The sequence below is a fragment of the Scyliorhinus canicula genome, chromosome 9, assembly GCF_902713615.1.
Source record: "Scyliorhinus canicula chromosome 9, sScyCan1.1, whole genome shotgun sequence".
In the NCBI taxonomy this organism is placed as follows: Eukaryota; Metazoa; Chordata; class Chondrichthyes; order Carcharhiniformes; family Scyliorhinidae; genus Scyliorhinus; species Scyliorhinus canicula.
This window is the reverse complement of record NC_052154.1, coordinates 20,893,800-20,906,543: the sequence shown is the minus strand read 5'-3', so window position 1 is coordinate 20,906,543 and position 12,744 is coordinate 20,893,800. Positions and strand designations below refer to the sequence as shown.

The window sequence follows — 12,744 nt, the reverse complement described above, 5'->3', positions numbered from 1 at the left end:
TGTAACATTCAGCAAAGACTTCACAATTCTAAAACTTGACCTTTTTTTTGGGTCAGGTATCACAAAGAAAGTTACAATGGAAGGGACAAAACAGTCCAGGGTCTCTCGTCCACACAAGATCAGCGAATCGTCAAAGGTTAGTGTCAGCTCAAACTCATCAAGCACACTTTATCTGATATAATTACCATTTAATGAGATAAATTCTTGAATTACATGACCATATAAGCTGCTGAAGATGATTTGTGAAATATATAGCTTCCAGCAAGAGGTACAAACCGTTTTATGATTATTTTGGCTACTTATCGAAGCTACCGCGGGAGAAAATGGATGATGTGTCTTTTTTTTGGTAGGTACACTTTTTTTTTTATAAATTTAGTGTACCCAATCATTTTTCCAATTAAGGGGCAATTTAGAGTGGCCAATCCACCTAGCTTGCACCTTTTTGGGTTGTGGGGGCGAAACCCACGCAAACACGGGGAGAATGTGCAAACTCCACACGGACAGTGACCCAGAGCCGGGATCGAACCTGGGACCTCGGCGCCGTGAGGCAGCAGTGCTACTCACTGCGCCACCGTGCTGCCCTGGTAGGTACACTCTTGTTGATCAGGTCACTGAACAACATTCAGTTTAGAAGAGTCAAAAGGAGCCTACAATGTATTCACGTGTTCTACCCAGTTAAAACACATGCACGTTTTCTACATTATGACAGTGGCCAATGTTCTCTCTTAGGATGGATGCAGCCACACAGAAATCTGGACTATAGTGCACAATGAAATAAACAGGCTGCTCACAACTTTGTCAGTGCGAGCATAATATAAGACATGATTTTTAAAATGTAAACTGGACGTAATGGTGTTGAGAGGACAATGTGGCCTGCCCTGTAAATTTAAAACCAAATAAATTTAGAAATTCAGTGACCGTGACTTTGGCTCAAAAGTATGTAATTGTCAACCGTGCACTTTTGTATGTCCTGAATAGTGAAGGGTGCAAGATGAATGCGTGTCTTCTCTTTCTGGTATTTGTTTATCATGTATTACAATATCAATACAAAAGTCTTTAAAAATTGAATAAATTCTGATACTCATGCTGCTGAGAGATAACTTCTGTTTTTAAAAAAAAAAATCAAGATTTAATTCTTCGCTCAGGTTTGTTGTTCTAACTGCCGGTGCATTACTTACTAGGTAGATAAAGTCATACTGTAGCAAGTTTTAAAAAAAATTTAAATTACTTCCTTCTCGAACAAAATTTCACTGGGGATGCACTGTAGAGTATGAATGCAGTTTCCCTCAATATTGCAGATTGTCTTCCTGAGAAGGTGCCAATTCTTTATTGACCCAGGATGGACTGAGGATTGCAAATGTTTATTTAATTAGTTGATCTCTTGTGATGCTCATAGACAAATACATTTTTAAAAATTCTCATAACTATAAATACATTTCACCCAGACTACTCTTTGACGATATCTTTGCTTACTTTTGTCTGTTCTTTCCTGTATATTTCCCAGCCTGCATGCCTTGAACATGGTCAACAATTGAGTCCATATTAACAGCTTCTCACAAATGCTAAATTACTTAATATTTACAGTCAGCTCTCAATTGCTGAATTATTCCACACATTCAGTTGGAGTGAATTACTCCGTTGTGCAGCAGGCACAGCACTCTCTTCGCTATCGTCACAGCAGTGAAGATTTGAGCTCCTTCATGGTTAAAATAGGTTTATTGTAAATATATATTTTTAATAAATTTAGAGTACCCAATTTTTTTTTCCCAATTAAGGGGCAATTTAGCGTGGCCAATCCACCTAACCTGCACATCTTTGGGTTGTGGGGGTGAAACCCACGTGGACACTGGGAGAATGTGCAAACTCCACACGGACAGTGACCCAGGGCCGGGATTCGAACCCGGGTCCTCAGTGCCGGAGACCCAGTGCTAATCGCTGCGTCATGTGCCACCCTGGTTTATTGTAAATATAGCTCAAACCAAAGCCAGTGAGTACATGATTCGTCATTGACAGTGGCAGGGCAGGCTGAAAGAGCAGTTAATAACTATTTTTTTTTCTTTTTTTTTAAATTTAGAGTAGCCAATTATGTTTTCCAATTAAGGGGCAATTTAGCATGGCCAATCCACCTAACCTGCACATCTTTGGGTTGTGGGGGTGAAACCCACTCAGACACGGGGAGAATGTGCAAACTCCACACGGACAATGACCCAGGGCCGGGATTCGAACCCGGGTCCTCAGCGCCGTAGGCAGCAATGCTAACCACTGTGCCACCGTGCTGCCCCTGCAGTTGATAACTATAAATGCATTTCGCCTGTACTACCTTTCTTGCACACTTTCCATTTACCTTAACTCTTTTTTTTCCCCTCTCTCTAAAGCTTTGCTTTTTTTTGTCTCTCTTCGTCCCTATATGCCTTGAGCATAGTCAACAAATGAGTCCAAATTAACAGCTCGTCACAGATACTAAATAAAGAACAGTTAATAAAGCATAAGGGACCCTGGCTTTCATTTGTTAAAAAATATATTTTTATTGACATCTCCATTTTTAGACAAAGTTTACAAAAACCAACAATAACACATAATAACATGGGAGGTTTGCGAGCCTGGGGGAGTTGGAGGAGAAATTTGGGCTCCCCCGGGTAACATGTTCAGGTATCTGCAGGTAAAGGCGTTTGCTAGGCGGCAGGTGGAGGGATTCCCTTTGCTTCCCGTGAGGGGGGTGAGGGACAGGGTGCTTTTGGGGGTCTGGGTCGGGGAGGGGAAGATATCTGATATATACAAGGTAATGCAGGAGGTGGAGGAGGCTAAGTGGGAGGGGGAACTGGGGGAACAGATCGAAGATGGGACATGGGCTGATGCCCTGGAGAGGGTTAACTCTTCCTCCTCATGTGCGCGGCTTAGCCTAATCCAATTCAAGGTGCTGCACCGGGCTCACATGTCCGGGTCTAGGATGAGTAGGTTCTTTGGGGGCGAAGACAGGTGTGTCAGGTGTTCGGGGAGTCCAGCGAACCATGCCCATATGTTTTGGGCATGCCCGGCACTGGAGGAGTTCTGGAAGGGGGTGGCGAGGACGGTGTCGAGGGTGGTAGGATCCAGGGTCAAGCCAGGTTGGGGACTCGCGATTTTTGGGGTTGGGGTGGAGCCGGGAGTGCAGGAGGCGAAAGAGGCCGGTGTGCTGGCGTTTGCGTCCCTAGTAGCCCGGCGGAGGATCTTGCTACAGTGGAAAGATGCGAGACCCCCAAGCGTGGAGACCTGGATCAATGACATGGCGGGTTTTATTAAGCTAGAGAAGGTCAAATTCGCCCTGAGAGGATCAGTACAAGGGTTCTTTAGGCGGTGGCAACCTTTGCTCGACTTTCTGGCTCAGCGATAGGGTACTGGGGCAGCAGCAACCCGGGGAGGAGGGGGAAAAAGTGGGGCGGGAACGTTGACCATGTTTGCTTTTTTAATTTAATTTATTTTTAAGATTTCTTGTTTACTGGGTTTGGGGGGGTTGGGGGGGGGGGTGTGATACATGCGTTGATACGGTCTTGGGGGTGTTACAGTTATTATGGTGTTTTATTGTTGCTTTTCATTGTTCGTTATATTTTCTGTAAAAAATTATTTTTTTTAAATAACACATAATAACAGCAGTGACCCCCCCCCCCCAAAACAACTAACAGCGACCAATTCTTTAAAGTTCATGTCGAATTTGATCTTCCCGAGGTGCAAAACCTCCATGAGGTCACTCAGCCGTAGCGCTTGGCGGTGTAGTCGACCTCCAGCCTAAGAGGATCTGCCTCCTTTGATCTGTCTCTTTGCTACAAGCGAGGCAAAGGATAGAAGGTTGGCCCCTACCCCGTCCGGAGCTCCGGCACATCCGAAACCCCAAAAAACGCTGTCACAGCACGGTAGCATGGTGGTTAGCATAAATGCTTCACAGCTCCAGGGTCCCAGGTTCGATTCCCGGCTGGGTCACTGTCTGTGCGGAGTCTGCACGTCCTCCCCGTGTGTGCGTGGGTTTCCTCCGGGTGCTCCGGTTTCCTCCCACAGTCCAAAGATGTGCGGGTTAGGTGGATTGGCCATGCTAAATTGCCCGTAGTGTCCTAAAATGTAACGTTAAGGAGGGGTTGTTGGGTTACGGGTATAGGGTTTGAGTAGGGTGATCATTGCTCGGCACAACATCGAGGGCTGAAGGGCCTGTTCTGTGCTGTACTGTTCTATCTATGGGCAAGGCTCCAACCCAATCTTCAGGATTGCTGACATGGTACAAAAACGAACCTTCGTAAGCCCACCAGCTTTGAGCATGACCAGAACATGTGCGCGTGGTGTGCCGATCCTTCTGAACAACAATAGCACCTACCCTCCACCACATCGAAAAACTGGCTCATTCTAGCCTTCGGGAGGTGTGTTCGAAATGCTACTTTTAGCTAAATGAGACTCAGCCTCGCACAGGAAGATGTTGCATTTGCCCTCCTCAATGCCTCGCGCCAAACTTCCTCCTCCAAAATTGGCCCCAGCTCTTCCAACCGTTTTGCCTTCACTGCCTCAACTGAACCCGTCTCCTCCCCCACTATCCACTGATAAATGCCTGTTTTACTGGCTACCTCTGACCCGAGCAGGATAAAATCCGCTCTAGGAAGGTAGAAAGCTGCTTCACCGGGGAAGCTGGGAAGTATCTTTTGACCCAGCGACGCACCTGGAGACACCTGAACCCATCAGCATCTGTACGCCCATATTTCTCCTTCAGCTCCCCAGGCTAGCGAACTGGCCTTCTAAAAATAAATCTCCCACCTTCTCCAACCCCTTCTTCCACTCCCTAAACCTCACACCCAGTCTAGCAGGCTCGAATAACTGGTTTGCACAGATGGGAGCTAGCCTTCAAATTGAAATGTTGACAGAGCTGTCTTCAAATTTTTAACGTGGCTACTACCACCTGGTTAGTCGAGTGTTTCTTCAGCCACACCAGGAGCGAAGCCCTTGCCAGTGCTCCCAGGCTTGCTCACCTCACGGACTCTGCTTCCACCCAGACCTACAGCTCCTCCGAATCCCCGCACCACTCCAGCATTAGCCGCCAATAGTAATGTTGAAAGTTTGGCAAGACGAGCCCCCTGCTTGTCTCTTGCTCGGGCCCTTAGCTGCCCAAATAAACCCAGTAACAAGCCGGTCACTCTCCCTGAAAAGCACCTTGGGCAGGAACACCGGGAGGCGCTGGAATAAAAATTAAAATCTCAGCAAGATATTCATCTAATATCAATATATCCTATCTGGCTGCATCACAGCCTGGTATGGCAACTGCTCGGCTTAAGACCGCAAGAAACTTCAGAGAGTCATGAACACAGCCCAGTCCATCACACGAACCTGCCTTCCATCCATTGACTCTATCTAAGCCTCCCGCTGCCTTCGGAAAGCGGGCAGCATAATCAAAGACCCCTCCCACCCGGCTTACTCACTCTTCCAACTTCTTCCATTGGGCAGGAGATACAAAAGTTTGAGAACCTGCACGAACAGATTCAAAAACAGCTTCTTCCCCTCTGTTACCAGACTCCAAAGTCTTATGGACTGACCTGATTAATACTATACTGCTGGATGCTTCACCCAATGCCGGAGTCTATGTATTTACATTGTGTGCCTTGTGTTGCCTTATTCTGTATTTTCTTTTTATTTTTTCTTATTTTCATGTACTAAATGATCTGCTCACAGAAAAATACTTTTCACTGTACCTCAGTACATGTGATAATAAACAAATCCAACGCCCTCCCGGTATAGTGGGAGACCGTCACATCTGTGCATGTCTTCCTTGACCTTCACCACCAGATTTGTATAGTTCAATCTCCGGAGTTTCCCCCAGTCCCTTGCTATCTGGATAATAATCTTAAGTAGGCTTACATTAACACTGCAATGAAGTTACTGTGAAAAGCCCCTAGTCGCTATACACCGGCGCCTGTTCGGGTACACTCGGGGAGAATTCAGAATGTCCAATTCTCTGGAGTTCAGGAGTTTTAAGAGGTGATCGGGTTGAAACATGTAAAATTGATAAGTGGCTTGTTGAGAAAATGTTTCTCCAAGCTGGGGAATTTAAAAGTTCGGGTCACAGTCTCAGAATCAGGGGTCAGCCTTGATGAGGAGAAACTTCTTCACTCAAAGGGTTTCAAATCTTTGGAATTCTCTATCGGAAAGAGTTATGGATGTTCAATCATTGAGAATATTCAAGACAGAGGTAGATAGGTTTTTGGTTATTAGAAGATGTGGGGATAGTCTGACAAGGTGAATGTTGAGATAGAAGATCAGACATGATCTTATTGAATGAGGGAACAGGTTAGAGGAACCGAATGACTGAGTCTAGTTCCTATTTCATATCTTCTGATTGCAATCAGTTCAGTGTGGTTTTTTTAAAGTTTTCAAATTAAGGGGCAATTTAGCATGGCCAATCCACCTACCCTGCCCATCTTTGGGTTGTGGGGGTGAGACCCATGCAGACATGAGGAGAATGTGCAAAATCCACATGGACATAGGTTTAGTGGTATAATTGGGTGGTGGGTCCTGGTCTCGGCAGGGGTGGGGATGTTAATGGAATTGGTGGCACTGGAATCATTCATTGTATCTGTCACCTGATTGCGTTGCTGAAAATATGGATGTTGATGGAGAGCAGAATGTTGTGATAATTGAGTGACTGATGACAAAAGGAGGAGGAAAGCAAATTGCACTGTAAGATATTGCATGTCACTAATACATTTTTCTCCTTTGTTTCCTGGGTCAAATGCAGCCAGGAATTTGATTATGCTTCGGTCACTATTGCTCAGTGGTGTAGACGCTCTCGGGCATTAACAGTTTTACTCTACTTCCATCGCACCGTTGTGTATTGCAAATCATTTGATGTGTGATTTTTATTAACATAGATGTTGTGTAAAAGTAGATGGTGTGTTTACATATGCAGGTTTATGCCCATGATTTCTTCTGCAAGTTATGCTTGATTGCAAACAACTTGAAAGCTTTCTCTGTTAAAGGCACTGTCTAAATGTTGGGTGGTTGCTCAGTAGACAGTGAACAGAAGCCAAAAGTACACAAATGGAAAATGACTGCAAGTTATTGCATGCAACATGTTATGTAACTCTGGTAGCCAGTTTCAGTGGTAGTGCCAAAGGTCTAGTGCTAAGTTGTCTATTCTGAGACACCTGCCACCACCTACCAATCTCGACCCCGACACTGATGGTGATTTTTCATCTTGCTTGTCTGACATCTGGAATTTGTTGAGCAGTAATTTATTTCAGTTAAATATTGGAAAGACCAATATTTGGTTCCCTACCACAAACTTCCTGTACATAGTCACTGTTTGAAAATAAACCAGAGTGCTTGCATACGCAGCATCCTATTTCATCTTGAGCTGAGCTTCTGAACCTTAATTCTCTCCATCACCAAGACTGCTTACTTTTACCTCCATAACATCGCTCATCTCCAACCTACCTGATAAAATAATCATCCATACTTGTGTTGCATCTATACTCAACTATGCCAAAGTTCTTGCCAGCTTCTTGTATTGTAAACTGAAGTTCATCCGAATCTTTTCTGCTGTTCTGCATTGCCTTGTGGTCGGCAATACCTCATCCCTTAGGGGCTGGTTTAGCACAGTGGGCTAAATAGCTGCTTGCCATGCAGAACAATGCCAGCAGCACGGGTTCAGTTCCCATACCGGCCTCCAGAACAGGTGCCAGAATGTGGCGACTAGGGGCTTTTCACAGTAACTTCACTGAAGTCTACTTGTAACAACAAGCGATTATTATTATCCTTGTTTTCAAGCCCCACCATGGCCTCACCGCACCCTGTGTCTCTAACGTCTCGCAATCATTGGTGATCTCTGTGCTCCTCCATTTCTGGCCTTCTCCGCATCATCCTTTTAAAGTTCTTCCACCGTTGGCAGCCATGCCTTCAGCTGCCTAGGCCCTGAACTCTGGAATTACTTCCCTAAGTCTTTCCATCTCTCTCTCTTCCCCCTCTCCCTCGAAGATATTAAAGCCTTCCACCTGCCCTAATATCTCTTTATGTAATTTGGTGTCACATTTTTATTGATAACGCGCCTGTGCAGCATCTTGAAATGTATTACTACATTGATATGATGTGAGTTTTTGTTGAAAGTGGTTTGCAAATTTGAGTGAACGAGCAAAGTGTGAAACCTGAATGTGCAATATTTCCTCAAGCATCAATTTAATTTGTAATTCAAATAGTGTTGAAACAATAGCAGCCCTTTATATACGGTACTAAAATCTGTATCAGACAATTTTAAGGATAATTGTTTGCTTTTTTTTTAAATCCTTTTATTTCTCTCCCATAGCCTTGTCCCCTGTGCCATGTCCAAGTTGACCTTTCACCATTTGTGAACCTAGGTGGTGGGTGTGCAAAGGCTATTTGACCTGTGTTAAGGATAGAAGGAGATCAAAGATCAGCCACACCTGTCCTCAGTAGAGGTCCGAATGTGCACATATACAAATATCCAGACTCGAAACGTTAGCTCTCTTCTCTCTCCACAGATGCTGGCAGGCCTGCTGAGATTGTCCAGCATTTCCTGTTTTTGTTTCAGATTCCAGCATTTGCAGTAATTTGCTTTTATGTTTGCGTTTAATTCACTGCCACTTCTCTTCCAGGAATGCCTACCCTGAAGAAGTACTGCTCTTTCCACCAACAGGATTTCCGTTTTGTCTGTTTTCACCTATCGTTGGCCTTCTATCCCACTGCCCCAAGCCACCTCTACCCCCACCACAACAGTATAAATCGGATCCTATTTCCAACTCTCTCTCTCGCTTTGACAGCCATCCAGACTCGACGTTAGCTCCCTTCTCTCTCTGCAGATGCTGTCAGACCTGCTGAGATTTTACAGTATTTTCTGTTTTTGCTTCAGATTCCAGCACCTGCAATAATTTGCTTTTATCCAAATATGCATGTCCGACCGGAGATATTGTACAGCTGTCGAGAAGAGAATTGTATGGAAGAAGATCCATGAGGGTTTCATTACCGGACTTAATCCTCTCAATTTTGTGAACGTTTTCCTCCTTTACATAATCTTTAGATTCACAAAATCAAAAAATACATAAAAATGTGAGTTTAGGAACTCCAAGACTCATGCAATCTCTCATTGTAATGTGCACAACTAAGGCAATTTTAAAAGAAATTTTGAATTTTTCAAACTCCAAATTTAATATTGTGGCCATAGTCCTTGATTGATTTTTTTTTCTCTTGTCAGGGAACCACCCACGCACCAACCCCGCCACTAATTTGTTCTGGATCCAGGCATGATGGAGCAATAATTGTCTGAAAAATATAATGCTGCTCCCTGGTACTAACATGGGAAATTTTACCCAAACTGATTCAATTTTTCGGTACTTGTTCCTGGCTGGTTATCAAACTAAAGTGCACCAATCCAACTTCTTCCTATGAAAGTTCACAAACTTTATGGTAGTGCAGTCAAAAGAGCTCTATCATTACAGTAGGCATCCACAGGTTAAAGAGCCATACAACAGACCACAGTTGGCCCCCTGCAACTTCCTTCTGTAAATGTCAATCGTACTTCCTATTTATCCTTTATCTACTTCATGTCACCCATAAACTATATATGCTGTATTCTACGCCTGCAATAAATGCAACTAATTAATTAATTGACTCAAGTTAAATTGGGCATTTTTTTTGTCCAATTAAGGGACAATTTAGCATAGCCAATCCACCCACCTTGCACATCTTTGGGTTGTGGGGTTGAGACCCAAGCAGACACTGAGGCAAACTCCACACAGACAGTGACCCAGGCCCGGGAACGAACCGTGGTCCTCGGCGCCGGCGGGGAGGGGGGGGGGGGGCGGCAGTCCTAAACACTGCACCACCATGCCGTCCTGAAATAAGAACATAAGAAGCAGGAGTAGGCCATCTGGCCCTTCGAGCCTGCTCTGCCATTCAATGAGATCATGGCTGATCTTTTGTGTACTCAGCCCCACTTATTGGGCATATTTCATCTAAAAGCTAATTTAGTTGAGAAACGTCTCTAATACATCACTTGAGTACAATTCACTTTTACAAAATTGTATCCAACTAGAGTAAATAACATGAGCAAGGTACCTATATTCTGATGAAGGGTCATTAATCTGAAATAGTAACTGTTTCTCACCACAAATGCTGCCTGGCCTACTGAGTATTTCCAGCATTTTCCGTTTTTATTTCCGACATCGGCAATATTTTGTTATTATTCGACCGATATTCTATTTTTGCACCAGTTATAGAAATTATTCTCTTTAAACAAAGACTAATGGAGTAATTTTGACCTTTTGCAGGTGAAGGAATTTGGGTTATTATTGAAATACGAGCTGCCAGTTTCGGAGTCATTTTTACCGACAGGAATAAATTAATGGTATGGTTTATTACTGGGCCTGTAGTTGTCGATTTCATTGAAAAAACATACCCTAATGTAGTATTTTAATTTTCCTTTTAAATTCTGAGCTTGAAAAATTCAAGAAAGATTTTTTCAATAGCCACAGTTGTGCGTATTATGATGAAAGATTGAATCAGAAACTCTCAATTTTAGATTTTTTTTTTTGTTTTGTGATTCTGAAGTTCATGTAAAGAATAAAAATAATTCACACAAATGGGGATGATAAAAGCAGATAGTGAAATCTTCATGGATCTTTTTCCATGAAGTTCTCTTCTCACCAGCCCCCCCTGAGATGAAAATGAAATGAAAATCGCTTATTGTCACGAGTAGACTTCAATGAAGTTACTGTGAAAAGCCCCTAGTCGCCACATTCCGGCGCCTGTCCGGGGAGGCTGGTACGGGAGATGGTAATGTGTGTATAGATTTATGGATACAGTCACACTCTGTGTTGTTGGCATCAATTGGCTATTGAACTGGTAGGTTGGGGTATGGAAGTGGTATAAGTCTTACTCGAGAACACTTTTTCCAACAGTGTTCATATGAAAACCATAAGGAGCAGAAACATTGGCTGTTCATGGCTGCTAATTAATGGTTAGGGAATATAAAAATCCACAACTTCCAGGTAAAAATGAGATGTCAAAGGCAGCGCCATGGCGCAGTGGTTGGCACGGCTGCCTCACGGTGCTGAGGACCCAGGTTCACTCCCGGCTCCGGGTCACTGTTCGTGTGGCGTTTGCACACACTCTCTGCATGTCTGCGTGGGTCTCACTCTCACAACCCAAAGAAGTGCAGGGTAGGTGGATTGGTCATGCTAAATTGCCCCTTAATTGGAAAAAATTAATTGGGTACTCTAAATTTATTTTTAAAAAAGGAAATGAGATTTTTTTTGGTTTTTTTAAATTTAGATTACCCAATTATTTTTTCCAATTAAGGGGGCAATTTAGCGTGACCAATCCACCTAACCTGCACATTTTTGGGTTGTGGGGCGAAACCCACGCAGACACGGGGAGAATGTGCAAACTCCACACAGACAGCGACCCAGAGCCGGGATCGAACCTGGGACCTCAGCGCCATGAGGCAGCTGTGCTAACCACTAGGCCACCGTGCTGCCCAGAAATGAGATGTTGACAACCAGGATATTGACTGTGTAGAAGAAAAATTGGGGAAACAGGTTTTCAAGTTTGAATCTGAAGAGAAAAATAGTATAAAGTAAGAAATGATTGCATTATGTTTGCTGCAAACTGGGGTTTGGGGTTTCCACAAATGTTTGATTCTCATATTTATGATTCATTATTTAGAAAATATTAAAAGTGATACTTATAATAAAGCTGAGTGGCACAAATTCCGAACTTATGTAAATATATGGGCTGTGCTTATGAAGAGTAATGTATAAGAAAATAGAACCATACTTTGAAACTAAAATAAATGTTATTCCTGAGTTGGCAGGGTGATGACCAGTCGAGCTGAGATTAAGTATTGTTTGCAGAACACCTCCGCATTTGTGCATTTGAGATACGTTTTTATTTATTCATTCAGGGGATGTGGACATCGCTGGCTGAGTGAGCATCTATTGCTGAGTGGTTTAGAACATAGAACAGTACAGCACAGAACAGGCCCTTCGGCCCTCGATGTTGTGCCGAGCAATGATCACACTACTTAAACCCACGTACCCCGTAACCCAACAATCCCCCCATTAACCTTACACTACGGGCAATTTAGCATGGCCAATCCACCTAACCCGCACATCTTTGGACTGTGGGAGGAAACCGGAGCACCCGGAGGAAACCCACGCACACACTGGGAGGACGTGCAGACTCCACACAGACAGTGACCCAGCCGGGAATCGAACCTGGGACCCTGGAGCTGTGAAGCATTGATGCTAACCACCATGCTACCGTGAGGCCATTTTGTTTGTTAGGCCATTTCTGAGTGTATTTAACCCACTATTGTGGGTTTGGAGTCATATGTAGGTTGGACCAGGTATGGGTAGCAGATTTTCCTCCCAAAAGGATATGGATAATGATTTCATGGCCATCATTTGATGATGATCATTTGACTTTATATTCCAGATTTTTAAAAATTGAATTCAAATTTCACCATCTGCCGTGGTGGGATTTGAACCTGGGTCCCAGAGCATTACCCTGGGTCGCTGGATTACAAGTCCTGTAACCATACCACTAGGCCACCACATCCCCGTTCTTGTGCGCCATCTGAAAATTCACTTCCACATACAGGCCCATGCTCCCTATGAACTAAAATGTGACCTATGTGTAAAGTAACTTCAATTAGTGTACCTGGGCCAATCAATAACTTTGTTTAATGCCGCTCTTATAAGTAGTAACTATTGAACCCTCTGACTA

General features: G+C 43.8%; 1 protein-coding gene and 1 long non-coding RNA gene across 2 annotated transcripts in view; both read left to right on the top strand.

Annotated features, from left to right (window-relative positions):
- The window catches only part of klhl36 (kelch-like family member 36), a 44,851-nt gene that overhangs the window by 10,475 nt on the left and 21,632 nt on the right, over positions 1-12,744 (top strand). Inside the window, exon 2 of the mRNA XM_038806314.1 lies at positions 57-136. Coding sequence (XP_038662242.1) covers positions 77-136 — 60 coding nt within the window. The 5' untranslated portion in view covers positions 57-76. The remainder of the gene's footprint in view (positions 1-56; positions 137-12,744) is intronic.
- Positions 156-1,122, top strand: LOC119971143. The gene is made up of 2 exons (XR_005461755.1): positions 156-350; positions 589-1,122. It is a non-coding gene; the product is annotated as an uncharacterized LOC119971143 (long non-coding RNA).